This window comes from Neoarius graeffei, chromosome 28, assembly GCF_027579695.1.
Source record: "Neoarius graeffei isolate fNeoGra1 chromosome 28, fNeoGra1.pri, whole genome shotgun sequence".
NCBI classification, from domain to species: domain Eukaryota; kingdom Metazoa; phylum Chordata; class Actinopteri; order Siluriformes; family Ariidae; genus Neoarius; species Neoarius graeffei.
In genome coordinates, this window is record NC_083596.1 from 40,280,956 (window position 1) to 40,299,553 (window position 18,598).

The following is an 18,598-nucleotide window of genomic DNA, read 5'->3' on the forward strand; positions in this document are numbered from 1 at the left end:
AATACAAGATACTACATCATGCATCACATCACGTGATGGGCTTTCCCTGTTCACGCAAGGCATTGTGGGTTACAAATTTGAAACCGGAAAGAACAATAGAGGGTGTGAGTGTGCGAATGAAATGTGAAAGACTGACTACAGTAACGGAAAGCGAGAAGAAAAGACGTTAGGTTAGGACCAAACTAATAAATGTCGGCGGTCAGCGAGCACCTCGGTGTGACCAACTGTTCGTTTAGTGAAAGAATGATGGAACTGTCAGTGCACGCTCAAAGCTAAACCTGTAGATGGCGGTAATGCAACACTGTGGATGCCAGCTGCCGTAAAACCCAAAAGAAGAAGAAAAAGAGGACTTCCTCTGTCTGCGCAAAGTGAACGATTTCATGCACATTATTTGCTTTAATCCACTCAAATTAAATAACGTCCCAGCTACAGAACGGCCTAGGGTTTTTTTTTTTTTAGATATTACAGAAATAAACAAAAATCACAATGACCAAATTTCAAAAGGAACTAAATTTCACTGATTTTATGACATCGAAAGGCCGTCTAGCTTTTTTAGAAAAGCTTTTGAGACCAGTGTGTTGACCACAAAGGGCAAGTGATATGCAACAATTAAACTGTGGCTGGATGGATGGACCTTACGCTGTATTCAACTCAACCTTGTAACTCTTAACCTCAGACTAGAAAGAAAGAAAGAAAGAAAGAAACAAACAAACAAAGGAAATTCAACTCAATTCCTGCTCGGAAAGTCTCAGTTAACAAATACCCCTTTTCCACCAAATCAGTTCCAGGGCTGGTTCGGGGCCAGTGCTGGTTCTCAACTCGTTCAACTTGCGATCCAGCTGAGAACCAGTTTGCTTTTCCATAGCTCGCGGTGCTAAGGGAAGCCACGTCATTACATCGCTGTATACGTCAGTTACGTTTGCATAAACCTTGGTGCGAACATCTAAGCAAAAACAACACGGAAGCAGCAACAACAACAACACTAATGGATGACTTCGCGTTTGTACAGCCGCTGCTTCTCGTCGCTTAAAAATGGCGACCTTTCGCGGTCTTGTTATTGTTGTTGGTCTTAACAACTCCGCCCCCCCGCTGACGGAAGCGGTTCTTTCCTCTGGCCCAGCAGAGAGTTGGTGCTAGCCTGGAACCGGTTTTTCTGGCCCCAGAGCCAGTTCTTTGTCAGTGGAAACAGAAAACCCGGTTCCAAACTAAGCATTGGCCCCGAACCAGCCCTGGAACTGCTTTGGTGGAAAAGGGGCAACACTGATGTCAAATCAACATGGCTGCTCACATCATCAACGGTAAACACTAAAGTAGCACTTTTTTTTTTTTTTTTTACTTTTAAATGCGTTCTGCTGTGTAAACAAGTATAACATATTAGCCTGATAAATCTATAACACTGACGATACTGTTTTAAGGAGGAAAATATACATAGCTCATCAACATCCAAGTTAGCTGGCTAGCTTGTTACTAGCAAAACGTAAACATGAAGGCTTTCACGCTTTCCCCGCTTACTTTGTCGCTCTGACGGACGGCGATCAAAAAAATGTCACCCCAAGCTCCGCCTTCCCTTTTTTGAATGAAATTGAGTGCAGCATTACTCCACAGGTTAATAACTACTAGTTAACTGCTTGCTAATAAATGTCGCGAGCTTTTATACTTTTCATTTGGTTTTAGCTGAAGATCTGTGAAATCCCTCTACGTCGATCTGGATGAAGTTCCTGGAGCTGAGCTCAGGTAGTTATACTGCCCTGTCCACCACAGCACTAATACATAGTGCAAGATACACATGTTTTATGGAAGACCGATAAGCTGTGTGTGTGAGAGACAGACAGAGAGAGAGATTACTCACACGATGACGTGCGGCCCTGGTCCGTGTCCTCATCCTCCAGGGCGGGGGCCAGGCTGCTGCGCTCACTGACTAGGCTGGAGTGGCTCTCTGACAGGAAGCTGGCTCGGGACGGGCTGCTCAGGATGGACTGCAGGGACGTGAGAGCCACGCTACCGCTCGACTCGGACAGAGCTGACCAGGATGGAAGAGGTTGTGAAACAGATCGATTTTCCAAAACAGCTAGATTAGATTTTTTGACATACTGTATACATGCAACATTTAAAAAAAAAAAAAAAACCAAAGTTTTAGGCACGAGCTGTTGGAGTAAGCTTATAGAGTTACCCGAGTGTCGTCTTTTCGTGGTCTCAGGGATGAAGGTCTTTCTGTCAGTACTGGCATCGCTGAGCTCGGAGTCACTGTCATCACTCCCACTCGAGTCGACTGTAGAGACAGAAAGACACAAGAGTGTGATGGAGGGGGCAAAATGTTGCCGCGTTTCACGATTTGACTGACTCTTCGCAGGAAAGCAGAGCATGAGCCTAGCTCTATGAAGTTTAAGATCCTGTGCACAAGCTGCAAGACCGGAGTCATAAATTTAAACTGTTGAAATTACGCACTGCTTCTGTAATTCAATAAAATAAAATTATTCGACATAAAATCCTTTCTAAGGAACAACCCAGATAGGTTCTAGGAGAGTCCTACAAGTCATGTTAAATCCAGGTGGGCAAATGAATAGTTACGCAAGTGCACTACACCCCATGTAGCGAACATATACGGTTAAAAGTAAGCTATTTGGGACTGTTGATGTTTTAATTAAAGAACTAGATAGAACTCGACGCCAACGGCGTCGATGGGGATGCCTCCGCCTGGTAGACTACACGCCTTATTGAGTTGTGATTTGGGGATGGACATTTGACCTCACAGTAATCTTGACCTGTGACCTTTTAACCTCAAAATCTAATCAGTTCATGTTTGTTCCAAAGCACACAAATGGTGAAAGTTTGGTGAAATTCCTTTCATTTGCCTTGGAGATATTGTGTTCACAAGGTTTTCGGACAGACATTTGACCTGACAGTGACCTTGACCTTAGACCTTTTGATCTCAAAATCTAATCAGTTTATCTTTGTCCCAAAGTGCACAAATGGTGAAAGTTTGGTGAAATTCCTTTCATTAGTCTTTGAGATATGGTGTTCACAAAGTTTGGGGATGGACATTTGACCTCACAGTAATCTTGACCTGTGACCTTTTAACCTCAAAATCTAATCAGTTCATGTTTGTCCCAAAGCGCACAAATGGTGAAAGTTTGGTGAAATTCCTTTCATTAGCCTTTGAGGTATGGTGTTCACAAGGTTTCAGGACGGACGCACGCATGGACGGACGGACGGACGCACAGACAGACGGACAACCCGAAAACATAATGCCTCCTGCACCTTAAGGTGGCGGAGGCATAAAAACAAACCTCCGAGACAAAGAGGAGTCCGAGGTAGATTTTTGACAATTCTTCAGGAAATCACTAACAAAGAAATGTTGTCTTTTCAATCAGAAACATTTAAAGCTAGACCGCCTTTCAGATTTTTCAAGTGTAGGTCATAAAAAGAATTTTCCCTGACACCTAATTTTTTTTTTTTTAATAGAACAATTAATGAATTTAGGGCCATGTGGCCCTAAATGGCGGCACGGTGGTGTAGTGGTTAGCGCTGTCGCCTCACAGCAAGAAGGTCCGGGTTCGAGCCCCGTGGCCGGCGAGGGCCTTTCTGTGTGGAGTTTGCATGTTCTCCCCGTGTCCGCGTGGGTTTCCTCCGGGTGCTCCGGTTTCCCCCACAGTCCAAAGACATGCAGGTTAGGTTAACTGGTGACCCTAAATTGACCGTAGGTGTGAATGTGAGTGTGAATGGTTGTCTGTGTCTATGTGTCAGTCCTGTGATGACCTGGCGACTTGTCCAGGGTGTACCCCGCCTTTCGCCCGTAGTCAGCTGGGATAGGCTCCAGCTTGCCTGCGACCCTGTAGAAGGATAAAGTGGCTAGACATAATGAGATGAGATGGTCCTAAATTCTCCACTATTTTTTCCTGCTTCACCATGACCCAATACAAGATACTACATCTTGCATGACGTGGTGGGCTTTCCCTGTTCACGCAAGGCATTGTAGGATACAAATTTGAAACCGGAGAGGAAAATGGAGGACACGAATGAAACATGAAAGACCGACTACAGTAACGGAAAGTGAGAAGAAAAGATGTTAGGTTATATACGAAGGAAAGGAAACGCGGGACCAAACTGATAAACATCAGTGAGCACCTCGGTGTGATCAGTTGTTTGTTTAGCGGTAGAATGATGGAACCGTCAGTGCACGGTCAAAGGTAAACCTGTAGATGGCGGTAATGCAACACTGGATGCCAGCTGCCGTAAAACCCAAAAGAAGAAGAAAAAGAAGAACGACAAAAATCCCCTCAAATTAAATAACTTCCCAGCAACAGAATGGCCTGATATTTTGTGAGATGTTACAAAAACAGAGAGAACTAAATTTCAGAGAGAACTAAATTTCATCGATTTTATGAAATCGAAAGGCCGTCTAGTTTTAAAATCATACGACATACGAGACTGTTCGCTACATGATTGCAAATGTGTGTTCCCACAAAAGGAAGGAAGGAATAAATTAACACACTAGACTGAATGAGGTTGGCATTAAAACAGCTCAAATTAACCTGAATGAATGAATTGAAATGAACGGTGGAGGAAGGTGATGAACAATGAAATGAAAGGCAGAAAAAAAGTGAACCCAGGAGACGGGAAAAGGGATATGAATGAAAAAAAAATAATAACCCACACACAATGCTAATTTTCCCATTAATTTGAAAGATTTCCTATTAAATGAAAAAACAAATAAAATCAGTGTGTGCTGCCTTGGATTCCCCCCCCATCACCATGCATGCTAATGAATCACATCATCAGCTTGTAATTTGCTGTGGGAGAGCCAGTACTATGAGAAAGGAAGGAAAAAAAAAACAGATGAAAAATAACACAAAGAGGCAGAAAACGTGAGCGTGATTGCCTCCGTCAACCCTTGATTTCATTCCCACCAGGTAGACGTAAGCAGAGGCGGCTGAGGGCCAGGCAGAGATGCTTGCATCGTTACGCCAGCACATGCCTTGCACTCGTCAGTGGCCTGTGACCAAGCTGAAAATTCAAATATTCATTTTTTTATTTATTGCCGCATGAAGGCGGAAAGCCTGAGAGCACCAGAGCTCTGGCTTTCGATTTTCTGCACCCCATCTGCTGTGGTTTCAATCAGAGCAGAGGAGATGGGAGACTCGCACTGTGTGTGTGTGTCTCTGACTGAGATTTACGCTTCCCTTGCCTCCCTTCTTCACAACTATACTCTTGTTACACACACACACACACACACACACACACACACACTTATGCTCTGTGAGATACCACCTGCCTCTCCAATCTGGCTTGATGGATTCAGCCAAAGCAACAGTGACTTCTGGCTTATTGCTGACTCACTGTAACCCCTTCTGCAAACACATCAAAAACACACAGCTTCACTGTTCCTCCTCCTCTTCCTCCTCCTTTATTTATTTATTTAGCACAATATAATAAGACAGATCAGTGGTGGGTTTCCCAAAAGCCTCATAACGCTAAGAACATCTTCACTAGGAGAGAGAGAGAGAGAGATCATTGTGATGCTTGCTCTACCATTTAACGATGATCTTTGTGCTATGATGTTCGGTTTTGGGAAACCCACCCCCAGATCTGTAAAGCTGGAACTGAACTCCATAGAGGCTGAGTGACCCTACATTCACACCAAACGTGGCGAGAGCGTCTAAACAACCGGAAGTTGTCCATTTTTCTATGACAGCCAGCATCTCTCGGAAACGAGCAGTGGCACGATCTTCGGTGGCGAGTCTTGGACGGTTGGGGCATCAGAATAAAGTTGAAGTCTGGGAAACTTTATGGTAATGAGCCATGATGCAGTTTGGCAGCAACCAGTCAGAATTCAGAAGTGCTCCGCTCTAAAGAAGACTAGAGAACACATCCCTGTTTGCGTACAGGGACTCAAATTTTTTTTAAAAAATGAGTAAAGCGCATGTTGAAATTTGACTTGGCGTCAACGCAAAAGGTTACACCACACAAATGGCTCTTAATTAGTGTGCTTACTCAAGCACAAAGCAGCATGAAGCTGAACCGGTGTAGTGCACTTTTATAAATCTTTGCACTAGCCCCTGTCATTTTTCCTCCCTTTTTTGCCATGAAGATAAATAGCGGTATGCTGGCCCATTATGGTCTAGCACCCCTGCTGGCCAACTGCAGTATAACGTGTAGCTCCGCCTATCCGGCTCAAGCACAAAGCGGCATGCTGCGCTACAAGCTCAGCCATTAAAAACGGAGATTTTAGAGCACGAAGCACTCTAAAATCTGTTTTAAACCATGCCAAACAGACTTTCTGGAGATCATGTAAATAAAACAAAAGATTTTAGAACGCGAGGTCTCATGTCTGATCCAGTTACTGTTGGTGACCCTCTGCTACAGCTGAGCAAGCACCCTCTGCGGAAATGCAGTCTGTTAGTTTATTTTCTTACTAAACATGCATCATCATTGCTCATAATTTTCCTTCATATTTAAAGGATTTCACGAGGTTAACTTATACCCTACTCGCGGTCAGTCGGCACAAAGATACCGCTCGACACGTCTGTTTGCTTCGCGTCCCCTTTAAATATAGTTTGCAAGACAAAGCGTGCCGAACAAACTTGTAGCTGCCCATTTCATCTCCGTCGCAGAGCATCCAAGAACTCACCAGCGTCATTTGTAGAGCAGCCAGAATGAATTGTAACGCTCTCACAGCGTTCGGTATGAATATACCATGAGAGCCTCGCTAAGGAAGCTGTTCAACTGAAAGAGCAGTTTGTCATCCCCCCCGTTTTGGTCACCAGGCAGCTCTACTCCATCACAGGGATTTTCATGCTGCATTACAGTGTAGCGTAACACACTCGGAGGAAAGCGCTATCCACCCTCTTCCGCATACATGAATTCATACACGTCTATGATTGGCTCGTGTCACTGTGATTGACAGGGTAGATCGAGCACGTCATCCCTCCCAACCTGAGAGCACGGCCAACTTGGTTCACTTGGGCCCCTGGCCATGGATGGCTATGGTGTTTTTAGGATTCGTCACTGATAGGACAACTTCTCGTATACTGTATGCGATTCAGTAACAATGTTCTGCGAGCCTGCAAGTTTGTTACTGTTGTGATATTTTCAAAAATGAAATTCTTGATCCTTTACAACGAATAGCAAGAACAGCGCTGAGAAACAGCCAATGAGACTCAGAAAACCGGAATCTGTCATCCATCTATTTTGGACATTGACAGCAAAATGTATGCACAGTAATATTGTTTCCATTTTTTTTTTTATTCTTATTAGTCGTCATAGTTACCAGTCAGGCAGCAGTAGATTCAGGAGATTGCTGATATAGTGGACATGTTTCTATCCTGTCAACAACCCAAGAAGGAAAATGCCCTGCTCCTTACTGTTTTTTCAAAAAAAAAAAATCATAATAATTCAAATTTGGTGCATGTTAAAAGTTACATGCTCCAGTTGGTTTGGATATGCTGTGGTGGCATGACACACCGTGATGCGATATAACACTCGCGTCCTAAGAATCGGTAAAGCCGCAGGTATCACGGCAAGACTGAACAAGAGAGTTTATTCCAACCTCGAGTTATCTTTGAACACCAAACCTTGCGTGTACCAAGCCTGTGTTCTTTCCACTCTACTGTATGGCAGTGAGTCTTGAGCACCATATGCCAGACAAGAAAAATGGCTTAACAGGTTCCATCTCCGCTGCCTCAGGCGCATCCAAAACATCTCTTGGCAGGACAGACTGACCAACACGGACGTCCTCGAACATGCTGGCATTCCAAGCATCCACACTCTGCTGATCTAAAGGCGTCTCAGGTGGCTAGGACACGTGCACCGTATGGACTCAGGGCGCATTCCCAAGGATATCTTGTACGGGGAATTGTGCGAAGGGACTCACCTCCACTTCAAGGACCTCACCTCCACTTCAAGGATATGTGCAAAAGGGACCTGAAATTGGCAGGTATCAACCCTAACACATGGGAAAACATCGCGGCCTCACGGGAGTCTTGGAGGGCTTGTGTGAGAAACAGCTTGCAGAAAGCTGAAAGGGACAGGAACAGGCATCTCGAAGCAAAAAGAGCCGATCATAAAGCGAAAGTAACATCCTCAAGAGATCCATCTGAATTAATTTGTGCCAGGTGCGCGAGAGACTGCCACTCCAGAGTCGGCCTATTCAGCCACTCTAGAAAATGCAACAGCACCTCGTGCTATGCCATCATCCTCTAAGATGAACAGATGCCTATATACACACACACACACGTCCTACTCATTGCCTAATTCTACAAATATTGACCAAGGATACATCTGGACACGAGTGGGAGCTACTGTATAAATTAGATTGCACAGAAGGCAGGGATGATTAAAAAAAAAAAGAAAACTGACAAAACTCAGCACATGCACAGGTTCACCAAAACGGTTGAGTTGATAATTGGAAAAAGATAAAGTGAGGTGTTTCTAATCCTCAACCCTCCAGTCTGAATGTGCCTGTGCCCACTGTAACCTCCGATTCCAGTTCTTGGCTGACTTGAGTGGAACCAAATGTGGTCTTCTGCTGTTGTAGCCTGTGCACCTCAAGATTCAACATGTTCCGAGATGCTTTTCTGTTCAACACGGTTGTAATGAGTGGTTATTTGAGATACCGTAGTCTTCCTGTCAGTTCAAACTAGTCTGGCCATTCTTCTCAAACATCTCATCTCATTATCTGTAGCCGCTTTATCCTGTTCTACAGGGTCGCAGGCAAGCTGGAGCCTATCCCAGCTGACTACGGGCGAAAGGCGGGGTACACCCTGGACAAGTCGCCAGGTCATCGCAGGGCTGACACACAGACTCACATTCACACCTACGGTCAATTTAGAGTCACCAGTTAACCTAACCTGCATGTCTTTGGACTGTGGGGGAAACCGGAGCACCCGGAGGAAACCCACACGGACACGGGGAGAACATGCAAACTCCGCACAGAAAGGCCCTCGCCGGCCACGGGGCTCGAACCTGGACCTTCTTGCTGTGAGGCGACAGCGCTAACCACTACACCACCGTGCCGCCCCTCCTCAAACATCTCTTATCCAAAAAGTGTTTTCTGCTCAGTGCATTTTGTTTGTTTGTTTGTTTGTTTATTTTTGCACCATTCTGTGCAAACTCCAGAGACTGTTGAGTGTAAAGATTCCAGGAGATCAACGGTTTCAGAAATACTCAAACCAGCCTCTTAGGCACCATCAACCATACCATGGTTAAAGTCAACGAGCTCATTTTCCCCCCAGTTCTAATGCTCGATATGAACATTCATTGAATCTTGCACAAATTGATAATTACATGAATGGGCAGGTGGACAGGTTATTAAAGTGGCCGGTGAGTGTATAATGGTATTTAGTTACCACATTTTAGTGTTAGTGGTAATTAAATTTTGGGCAACACTGGAACCTTCACTTACCTTGCACAGTGAGCAAACCTCAGGGCAATCATTAAATGGTTATGCAAAATATACTTTAGATTTATTTTCTGGTCGAGGGCTCTGGATATGAAGCTCTAAATTGGTCGACTTTGTCCTTTCAAAGGACTGCTCTGTCACACTGAAGAGCATGATTTATGAACATTATAAAGAAAACAATTAGGAGGAGGAATTCCATTGTCCTAATCATAATTTTAACCTTAATTACGATAGTACACCAAAGACTTTAAAAGTGTTCTCTGCCTACATTTTCAGCTTTCACAGACGAGGATACTAACAGCCAAAATAGTCATACTTGTTTTATGCTCAGCTAACCTTGATACAATTAGCCTGACAGAACAAATAAAGAAATAAAACTCAGATCAGTTACCTGCTAAAAAACATTCATCAAGTGAACTTTTATCAAAGTGACAATGGGAGGTCTCTTTGCTTTCTACCTTCCTTTGCGTTCTGGTGTTGCCTCCTTCCATCACGATACAGTCATGACAGCAGAGGTACAGAGGCCAGCGTGCAGAATGTAGAAAAACTCAATAGTGCTGGAGGCTATTTGATTACACTTTCCTCCAAGTGAAGTGCCATGTATGTATTGGATTTACAGTTAAAGGTCTTGACAAGCATGATATGACTGTTTATGTTAAATCAAAGATGAGTGCCAAGGAGAGAAAAGGTGTCATCTCTCTGTTATTTACACAGACACACTGAAAGAGATGGTGTGAAGGCAATGTAGATATGGAGGGGAACTTAATGTCAGAAAACTACTCAGTTTCGGTAGTAATGGAGCGGAGCATTTGTATGTGTAGGCTGATATATAAAGAATAAATATACAGAATGCCAGAGGAGAACGGCCAGACAAGTTTGAGCCGACCGGAAGGCTATGTTAACTAAAATAACCACTCTTTACATCCATACTGAGCAGAAAAGCATCTCAAAATGCACACCATGATGAAACCCGAGGTGGATGGGCTAAAAACAACAGAAGACCACGTGGGTTTCGCTCATGTCAATCAAGAAAAGGAATCCAAGGCTACAGTGGACACAAGCTCACTGAAACTGGACAGCTGAAGACTGTAGAAAACATTGCCTGGCCTGATGAATATCGAATCCTGCTGCGACATGCAGATGATCGGTTCAGAATTTGGCGTCAACAGTACGAATCCATGGACCCAACCCGCCTTGCGTCAACAGGTCAGGCTGGTGGTGGTTGTATAATGGTGTGGGGAAAATTTTCTTGGCACAGTTTGGGCCTTTTAACACCAATTGAATGCCACAACTTGATCAGATGGTTCCTGACCACTAGCATCCCTTTGTGGCCACAATTTATCTGTCTAATAATGGCTACATCCAGCGTAATAATGCGCCATGGCCTCCATTATCATCATCTGTTATATTACTGTCACCACTGCTCCACAAATACCTGAATGGAAGCACGTGAACCAAAATATGAGTGAGATTTGCCGTTATAGTTCCATAATGCTTTCAACACGGAGGGTGGCACGGTGGTTAGCACTGTCGTCTTACAGCAAGAAGGCTCCGGGTTTGAAACCTCAAGGTCGACGGGGGTCTTTCTGTGTGGAGTTTGCATGTTCTCCCCATGTCTGCGCTAGTTTTAGATTAGATTCACTTTATTCATCCCACATCGGGGAAATTCACGTGTTACAGTAGCAAGAAAATGTCATACAGATAACAAATAAAACTGAAATAAAAATTAGACAAACGAAAGATTAAATACAGATGGCTATTTGCATTATCCACCGTGAAAAAGTACAGAAAAATTGCCTTATTGAGGGGCTCAGAAAAATTGCACATTACAGGTAGACTCTGTATATATACACACATGTATACATAAATAATATATATAAGTATGCATAAAAATAGTTTAAGGCCTATATTATTACACATAATTGCATCGATGAGAGATGGCAGAGGTAGTAGTGGTGAAGTAGTGCAAATATAACGACAAACAGATTATTGGTGCTACGTTACAAGTTGTGGGTGTTATACAGTCTGACAGCAGCAGGTATGAATGACCTGCGGTATCTCTCCTTCTTACACCGTGGGTGTAGCAGTCTACTACTAAAAGAGCTGCTTAAAGCCCCCACAGCCTCATGTCGGGGGTGAGAGGGGTTATCCATGATTGAGGTCAGCTTGGCTAACATCCTCCTCTCACCCACCACCTCAATGGAGTCCAGAGGACAGTCCAAGACTGAGCCAGCCCGTCTGACCAGTTTATTAAGTTTCTTCCTGTCCCTCTCTGAACTTCCACAGCCCCAGCAGACCACAGCGTAGAAAATCGCTGATGCTACCACAGAGTCATAAAAAGTCCTAAGCAGTGTCCTGCACACACCAAAAGACCTCAGTCTTCTCAACAGGTGGAGACGACTTTGGCCCTTCTTGTACAGGACATCTGTGTTGTTAGTCCAGTCCAGTTTGTTGTTGAGGTGAACACCCAGGTATTTGTACTCCTCCACGATCTCAATGTCCAAACCCTAAATGTTCACTGGTGCAATTTGAGGAACCGTCCTTCTGAAATTGATCACCACCTCCTTTGTCTTGCTGGCGTTGATGCGCAGGTGGTTCAGTTTGCACCAGGTGACAAAGTTGGTGATGACCCCTCTGTACTCCAGATCGTCCCCCTCTGACACACGTCTAACGATAGCTGTATCATCTGAGAACTTCTGGAGGTGGCAGCTGTCCGTGTTGTAGCTGAAGTCAGATGTGTAAAGAGGAAAGGAGAGAGCACTGTACCCTGTGGAGCCCCTGTGCTGCAGACTACCACATCAGACACACAGTCGCGGAGCCTCACATACTGCGGTCTGTTAATGAGGTAGTCGATGATCCATGCAGCCAGGTGGCAGTCGACACCAGCTCCCTCCAGCTTCCCCCTAAGCAGTGATGGCTGGATTGCGTTGAAAGCACTGGAGAAGTCAAAGAACATGATTCTCACATTGCTCCCAGTGCCTTCCAGGTGCAAAAGTGACCGGTGTAGCAGGTAAATAACAGCGTCATCCACACCAATGCCCGGTCGATATGCGAACTGCAGGGGGTCCATCTCGCTGTTCACCAGGTGTCGGAGGTGGGAGAGAACAAGCCTCTCCATGATCTTCATTAGGTGAGACGTTAAAGCTACTGGCCGAAAGTGGTTGAGCTCCCTGGGGTGCGCAGTCTTGGGAACTGGAACCACACATGATGTTTTCCACAGAAGTGGAACTTTCTCCAGACTGAGGCTCAGGCTGAAAATGTACAGAAGAATCCCACAGAGCTGATCTGCACAGTCCTTAAGTAGTCTGGAGTTGATACCATCAGGGCCAGCAGCTTTCCTCGTCTTGATCCTCCTCAGCTCCTTCAACACCTGATCAGCTGTTATGGAGAGGCGAGGGGTGTAGCTGAGGTGTGAATCCTGTAGAGTGAGGTCGGGGGTGGAGTGTGTGGATTGGTCTGGCAGGGAGCGGAGGGGGGTGATGTGGTGTGAGGAGGGAGCTGTTGGTGTCAGAGGTATTATGAGGGGAGAGGGGTGGTGGTGGAGTGATATCACAGACAGGTCAGGACTATGGTGAGTGGGGGAGGGTGGGGTGGCACAGTCAAATCTGTTGAAAAAGAGATTCAACTCATTTGCCCAGTCCTGGCCCCCAGATACAGGGCCCCTCCCACTGTCCTTTGTGTGGCCAGAGATGGTTTTCAGGCCTCTCCATTCCTCTCCGGTGTTGCTTCCCTTGAGGCGCTCCTCCAGCTTCCTCCTGTAGCTGTCCTTGCCTCTCCTTATCCCCCTCTTCAGCTCCCTCTGCACTCTCCTCATCTCCTCCTTGTTGCCATATTTAAAAACCCTCTTCTTCTCATTTAATAGGGCTTTTAGTTCAGAGGTCACCCAGGGTTTATTGTTGGGAAAACACCGTACCTTCCTGACTGGCACAGTGTTTTCAACACAGAAATTAATGTAATCTGTGATGCAGGTTGTCAGGCTATTAATGTCATCCCAGTGAGGTTCACACAACACATCCCAGTCCGTGGTGTCAAAGCAGTCCCTCAGTGCCATACTGGTTAGGGGTCGACCGATAATCGGCCTGGCCGATATATCGGGCCGATATTCTGCATTTTTAGGGTTATCGGTATCGGCCATAATTTCCACCGATATGCCGATAACATGCCTTTTTGCAGCCATTTCGTTCCTAACGCATCACTGCACATCCTTTCCTGCACTCGCCTCTCTGAGTTCAAGAACACGGTCCCGCCCACCACAACATCTGATTTGTTTGGCACAAGAGATGTAGCCAATCGACACGCGCAGCTAAACACTGAACTGTTTCAAGGCGCCCGTATCAAGGTAAGGACACGCTGCTTTTCCCGCAATAAGTCACAAACACACAAGTTGCAAAAGCACAACATCATTATATGTTTACATTCTTCATCTACTACTCATTAAAATTGTCCATTTGCATCTGTGTAGCCAGGCAAACTTAGCTTACGGAAGGAAGCACTTGAATTAGCCTACAACCAACTAGTCTCACTGAAACAGCATAACGTAGGCTGCAGTCATTTTTAAATCCCCGTCTGGAAACGCTGTGAATGTGTCAGTAGTTCTACTCGAACAGTAGAATGACAGCCATACAGAGAGGTGGTCAAGGGAAGACGAAATAAAACGTAGTGTTTGTGTTCTGTAGGCTAGCGCAAGCCTAGCCTACAGAAGGCTATTTGTTATGGTGATGAGTAAACTTCATGACGTGACTCGTGCTCAAAAAGCGCATTGCACTTGTATATGTTAGGTAACTTTATAAAGCGCTATTTGAACATTTAAACACGCCAGGTGTGACTAGTATTTATAATTCTTGCGCAAGTGATTCTCCTCGCTAGCGCTTCTGATTCGGAAAGCGGCATACTCTTAAAGGAGCAGCCGCTCCTAATAGGGAGTGATAGCCTACTTTACTGTATGTTTGATTTTACTTTTTAAAAAATGCTGCAGGCAGCTCCCTACACTTGATTTGTTATTTAAAAACTACTTGAAGTTGGTAAGTCTTACTTAGTTCTTAGTGTAAAAGAATCCAGAGTGTATTTTCATTTATTTTCCACTGAAAATGGTGAGCTGTAATATAGTAGGGAGTGATTTATTTTTTTTATTGGTGAATATTTTATTATTTCTCATTTTATTCTAACTAATGTTTGACTTTATTGTACAAATGCTGCTGGCATCTCCCTGCACAAAATTTCATGTTCAATTTTACAATTAAACATACATTTCATGGATATGAAGGTCTGTGTCAGTGCGTGCTATGTTTAATTTCAAGTGAATTATAATGTTTACATTTATCGGTTGCACATATCGGTTATCAGCATCCCAATTCCATAATAATCGGTATCGGTATCGGCCCTGAAAAAAACATATCGGTTGATCCCTAATACTGGTCTCCTCAGACCAGCTCCTGACATAACTCTTGGTGGGTGGTTGTTTATTCACCATAGGTATGTATGTAGGGGACAAGTGAACCAGATTGTGGTCAGAATGGCCCAGCGGGGGGAGGGGTGTTGAGCTATATGCATCCTTGGTGTTCACATACATTAAATCCAAAGTTCTATTGTCTCTGGTGTGGCATTTCACATACTGAGTGAAGGTTGGGAGAGTGGAGGACAGGGAAGCATGATTGAAGTGTTTGAAGTGTTTATCTATATGATTTTTTCTACCGCAATTTAAAGACATGCAGATTAGGCAAAAATACCCAGGCACCGGGGTTGCGCAAGCCTGTGCATACTTGGTGCTGGTCCCAAGCCTGGATAGATTGGGGAGGGTTGTGTCAGGAACCAGTGTAGAAACCTATGCCAAATCAAATGGGCGGATCATGATGATCCACTGTGGCGCTCCCTAATGGGAGCGGCTGAAAGGTGGCGGCGGCTTTCAGTAAGGATGTTGTGGTTATTTTTCAATCCCCCACTGATTCTTTATAAAGAACTGTACAACTCTTTGTAGAATGGCTTCTCATAAGTAAACAGATAGATAGATAGATAGATAGATAGATAGATAGATAGATAGATAGATAGATAGATAGATAGATAGATAGATAGATAGATAGATAGATAGATAGATAGATAGATATTGCATATACGTAAAACACAATGAAACTTCATTTGCTGCAATTCTCCAAATAGCAGCATTTTGTGATTTAACAATGTATAATTGGTAATAAATAAATAAATAAATAAATAGACATAAAAGTCAATCAGTCAAAAGAACAATTAAATAAAAACAATATATAAAATCACTTAAAAATAGAGCAGCATGATTGTGTAGTGCACTTGTCCATCAGGTGTGTGTATGCGTGTTTATGATTTCAGAAGTGAGTCTACAGCTCTTGGGAAGAAGCGGTTTTTCAGTTTGTTTGTTCTGGTTCAGATGGTTCTCAGCCTGCCTGATGGGACGGTGCTGAACAGGAAGTGTCCGGGCTGTGAGGGGTCTTTAAAGATGTTGGAGGCCCGCTTATAGTGGCGGCTTGAGTGGCGGTCACTTAGGTGTTTATCTAAAACCCTTTCATCATATCTGCATATTTCTTTTCCTTCATTAGATACAGCTATTGGCCAAAGCCTGATTTCCTGTCATTTGACTTACAAAGAGAATGACAGAGTGATACAAATAACCCCTGCTGCTACAAGTCTTTCCACAAAGAAGAAGAAACCTTTGTCTGTCACATGCACACTTCAAGCACAGTGAAATTCATCCTCTGCATTTAACCCATCTGAAGCAGTGAACACACGCGCACACACTCAGAGCAGTGGGCAGCCACACCAGAGCGCCCGGGGAGCAGTTAGGGGTCAGGTACCTTGCTCAAAGGCACCTCAGCCCAAGGCCACCCCATGTCAACCTAACCGCATGTCTTTGGACTGTGGGGGAAACCGGAGCACCCGGAGGAAACCCACACAGACACGGAGAGAACATGCAAACTCCACACAGAAAGGCCCTCACCGGCCGCTGAGTTCGAACCCGGAACCTTCTTGCTGTGAGGCGACCGTGCTAACCACTACACCACCGTGCCGCCCAAATAACAGTATATTATGATAAACTTATCGATTCAGAGTCATTTTAGTCAATTGTATTAAGAGCCGACGCTCAATCCAAACACCACATGAATGGCATCAAACGCAGCCTCGCAAATGCAACCTGCACACAAACGAAGTTGAAATCTATCAGAAATGTTTCATGTGGTCCAGACAAGCGACCAAAATTGACATTTTCAATGAAGCTTTGAGATGAATGCAGTCAGCTTGATACCATTCAATTAATTTTAAAAGCAAGTGACACATTGTCATGGTCATGAAAAGAATGTTTAAGAAATGCCGTTTTAATTAGCATTTAAATGTAATCTTTTCCTGTCATGTCTCCAGTTGTTCTTTTTCCTTGCATTAAAAGAGACACTTCCTCCCCCAACCCAAAGTTTGGACTAATTTGCTGGAACCTTGTTGAGAAATATCGACCATGCAGTATGGATCTGGTTGACTGTTGGCACATTCAACCATAAACCTATCACTTATTGAGGTTTTTCACCCACGTGACCAAGTCATGTGATGCATCGTTAGGCTGCCATTTTGGACGTCATGGCTCGAATCCGTTTGAATGCGAGGAAGGCGACAAATGAAAAACATAAAAGAAAAAGGAGCGAGATGCAGAAAACACCTTCACTATCCAGCGACGTAGGGCATTTACAGGGCGAGCAGAGGGAGAGGTATTTGCAAAAATTGAGGTTAGCAGGCTTAGAGAACGACGTTTCCCTGCTTCCACCAGGATTGTTCACTGACGTACGGAAGTACACGAAGCCCTCGTCTTTACCTGACTTCGGCCCACATGATCTGTATACCTATGTCGTTAAAAACCCATCGCCATACACAGGTATTGATCTGAAAGCGTATAAGAGTTTGGATGCCTACAAATATTTTGTGTCAGGCTGGGTAACATGCCTACATCAGCGGGTCGTCCCTGGAGCCGGTGGTCGCCATCTTATTACAGCTAAGGTTTGTTCACATTTTCATTTACTTTCGGTCCTCAGGATAAACAAAATGTTATTAAATGTCATTGAAATAACTTCTTAGTCTGTTGAGACATGGCCCGTTATAAATTTGCTGTTACCAGGCAATGACCAAGAACTGTATTATTAGGGTCGGTGTCTGTGTTGTAGCAGTGTACTAGCAGCTAGCTGTTCGCACTAGCTAATGTCAACAACATAGTAGCTAGTATGTTACTGTAGCAATGTTTACGTTCAGTCATTTGGATGACTGTTAAAACCTTTCAGTCTCAAGTTTTTCCTTTACTGTATTTACTAGTTTACTGTAATTATGATCCGGCAGCTATTTACACCGGATCCAGTGTAAATAGCTGCCGGAGCGCGCTCCGGAACCTCGGCCAGAGCACTCCGGGAGCAAGCCGGAGTGCGCTGCTTAATTTGAGGGGGAGCAAGCCAGAGCGCGCTCCGGAACCTTGGCCGGAGCACTCCGGGAGCAAGTCAGAGCGCGCTGCTTAATTTGAGGGGGAGCAAGCCGGAGCGCGCTGCTTAATTTGAGGGGGAGCAAGCCGGAGCGCGCTCCAGCAGCTATTTACACTGGATCCGGTGTAAATAGCTGCCGGATCATAATTACAGTAAACTAGTAAATACAGTAAAGGAAAAACTTGAGACTGAAAGGTTTTAACAGTCATCCAAATGACTGAACGTAAACATTGCTACAGTAACATACTAGCTACTATGTTGTTGACATTAGCTAGCTTGACCTTCAAAATGGCGGACACCGGGGCGTCACGTGACCCTGTGACGTCAGGTGAAATACCTCAATTGGTACCTAGAAGACATCTGTTATTTGATATTAGGATTTGCAGCTTGACCAACTTACCCCAAAATTTCCAAACAATCCTAATTTTGCATGTTTACTTAGCATTCTTTAACCAAGACTGGGGTGATGAAACTTTTGAAGAAGTGGCAATAATCCACAAAGCCTAAACCACAGTCACAGCATTTGTTCAAAGCCAGGCTTCAGCAGAAAAACACTCCCACACAGCATCTTGACGCAATGCGATACTGCTGTGCTGTGGAGACGATCTCTGATAAAGCACAAGAGCGTGCCTAGAAGCTGTCAAAGCTGACCGCTTGGCCTAATGGCCATGAGAGTGAGCCTTGGTACGTTTAATAAGAGCCACACCTCCTTTCCAATAAAACC

At 44.5% G+C, this 18,598-nt stretch overlaps 1 protein-coding gene across 3 annotated transcripts in view; it reads right to left on the reverse strand.

The window, feature by feature from the left end:
• The window catches only part of doc2b (double C2-like domains, beta), a 449,891-nt gene that overhangs the window by 318,522 nt on the left and 112,771 nt on the right, over window positions 1-18,598 (reverse strand). For all 3 annotated transcript variants that reach the window (XM_060912437.1, XM_060912435.1, XM_060912436.1), the window contains 2 exons: window positions 2,171-2,269; window positions 1,850-2,020 (listed from right to left, as the gene is read on the reverse strand). In XM_060912437.1, the coding sequence (XP_060768420.1) occupies window positions 1,850-2,020; window positions 2,171-2,269 (270 nt within the window). The remainder of the gene's footprint in view (window positions 1-1,849; window positions 2,021-2,170; window positions 2,270-18,598) is intronic.